The 1,887-nt window shown below is 36.6% G+C and overlaps 1 protein-coding gene across 1 annotated transcript; it reads left to right on the top strand.

Annotated features, from left to right (window-relative positions):
- Window positions 1–385: 385 nt before the first annotated feature.
- On the top strand, window positions 386–1,573 carry LOC143617704 (staphylococcal-like nuclease CAN1). Its single transcript, XM_077090181.1, has 5 exons — window positions 386–496; window positions 566–621; window positions 691–793; window positions 1,128–1,325; window positions 1,394–1,573. Exons 1-5 carry the CDS (start codon window positions 386–388, stop codon window positions 1,571–1,573), a joined length of 648 nt encoding a protein of 215 aa, XP_076946296.1.
- Window positions 1,574–1,887: the final 314 nt, after the last annotated feature.

The following is a 1,887-nucleotide window of genomic DNA, read 5'->3' as shown; positions in this document are numbered from 1 at the left end:
AATTTTAATTTTAGCAATATAGTTTTTAAAATTTTTTTGTTTTTTTTTTGTTTTGTAGGACACTCGAACCCCGATTCACCCAACCTGAAAAAACCCGAACCTGAATTACCCAAACCTGAAAAACCTGTGAGAGATTCGGGTTGGGTTTCTGATCAAATTTTAAAGCTTTGAAACTCGAAGAACACCCCAAAATACCATATTTGCCCATTAAATTAACGGTGTTAATAGACGGATAGAGGGACTCTGAAGTGGGCTCATTGATGCCGTTTTGAACTTTGAGGGGCTCAAAGCTGGTTATCTATATATACACATACATACATAAACTACTAAAGACCCCTCACCCTTGCAATTGAATAGTACGTATTGGTTGGGGGGGGCATCAATCATGACCGCCAGCGATGGTGATGAAATCGACACTAACATGACCGACATCGAACGTGGCGGCCTCGATGCGCTTATTCAGGACATCCGTAATGTTCAAGAGTCAGACTTCCTGGTATGTATGTATGTACTCTCACTTACGATTACGTACGTAGATCATTCATTGATGATTATTTACTTACAGCTTCCACCAGACCTGGACTGGCATGTACATGCATCGGCCTACACTCAGCTCAAGTGGTATATATATATTTATCAATTATAGTAGTGGTTTATTGAGTTTTGCTAATTAATATAACTTATTTGAAGGTACAAAGAACTGGCCAAAGCATGGAAGGAAAGCGAACCTATGGGTCCTGACGATTCTACCAAGCTTGTACATAAAACCCTAGAGACTGTCGAAGATATTGAGGTTTCTTCTCTAATCCAAACATCTCATACGTACACACTATATTAATTGGGTCTGGTACTTGAGGTTATATTTATCTAATTTCAAATTTGTTTTTTATAATAATATTGATTGCCTGTTTAAATCTTTTAATCTAGAACTGATATATATTTTTGAAGAAGAAAAAGAAAAAACACTCAAAAACCTGTCCAACAACCAATGCCAAGTTTTCACAATATTCAAATAAATGCAACTTTTTTTGCATCAAAAAAGATTGTATGCATTAGGGATGCATTTTGGGTCTCATTTATGACTAAGTGATTAACTTATATTAATTAATTTTTTTTCTTGTTTAAAGGGCTTCTGTGAATTTTACGGGATTCCTTGTCCAACTTACCGGCCGCCTGTTGTGATTTCACCGCCTGATGCTGATGCTGATGCCGATGCCGATGCCGATGCTGATGCTGATGCTGATTCTGATGCTGATGCTGATGCTAATTCTGATGATGCTTATGCTTCACTGGATGCTCCGTTGTTCGAGTTCGAAACACTTCCTGTAAGAAGAAATTTCTGCAACGCTTGCACTTTTTTCAATCTCGATTTTTTACTTGTTTTGCAAATCAGGTGATTTACTCATGCGTAAAAGATGGGGGTGGTTTTATTGTCTTTGTTAAAGTTAAGGATTTATCTCTTTTACCCCAAGATATAGTATACATGCAAAGTGAGCAATACAAACTGTTTCTCGACAAAAACTACGCTGAGGCACGTGAGTTGCTGCTTAAAATCAAGAATACAAAAGTCTAAGAATAGTCTTTTAACAGTTCAGTGCGATCACACGTGAAACCCGTGAGCTGGGACTGTTAAAAAACAGGCCTCGTTTATTAGGGGAAATAACAATGAACCTGTCAAATGCTTGTTTATTGACCCATGAAGAAGTGCTTATGTTTATGCTTGAGTCATTCAGAAATATATATGGTCCACTTAAAACAGTTTGTATTTGACCTTTAAAATTACCAAATACATTCTTATAACAATGGTTTTTTGGCATCCTTGATATATTTGACATTCTTTGTAACAATATTTATCTGCTGTGCTTTGTATTTGGTTTATTTGACCCA

This window comes from Bidens hawaiensis, unplaced genomic scaffold (genome assembly GCF_021521415.1).
Source record: "Bidens hawaiensis isolate Kalapana, Puna unplaced genomic scaffold, B.hawaiensis_p1.1 tig00057046_1, whole genome shotgun sequence".
Classification (NCBI taxonomy): domain Eukaryota; kingdom Viridiplantae; phylum Streptophyta; class Magnoliopsida; order Asterales; family Asteraceae; genus Bidens; species Bidens hawaiensis.
This window is presented reverse-complemented; position numbering and strand designations above follow the sequence as displayed.

What these genes read in the sequence shown, in the direction of transcription:
- LOC143617704 (XM_077090181.1), top strand. Translation starts at nt 386, where the DNA reads ATGACCGCCAGCGATGGTGATGAAATCGACACTAACATGACCGACATC. An exon ending in TTCAAGAGTCAGACTTCCTG is followed by an intron (nt 497 to 565) that starts GTATGTATGTAT and finishes ATTTACTTACAG; the next exon opens with CTTCCACCAGACCTGGACTG. An exon ending in TCGAGTTCGAAACACTTCCT is followed by an intron (nt 1,326 to 1,393) that starts GTAAGAAGAAAT and finishes TTTGCAAATCAG; the next exon opens with GTGATTTACTCATGCGTAAA.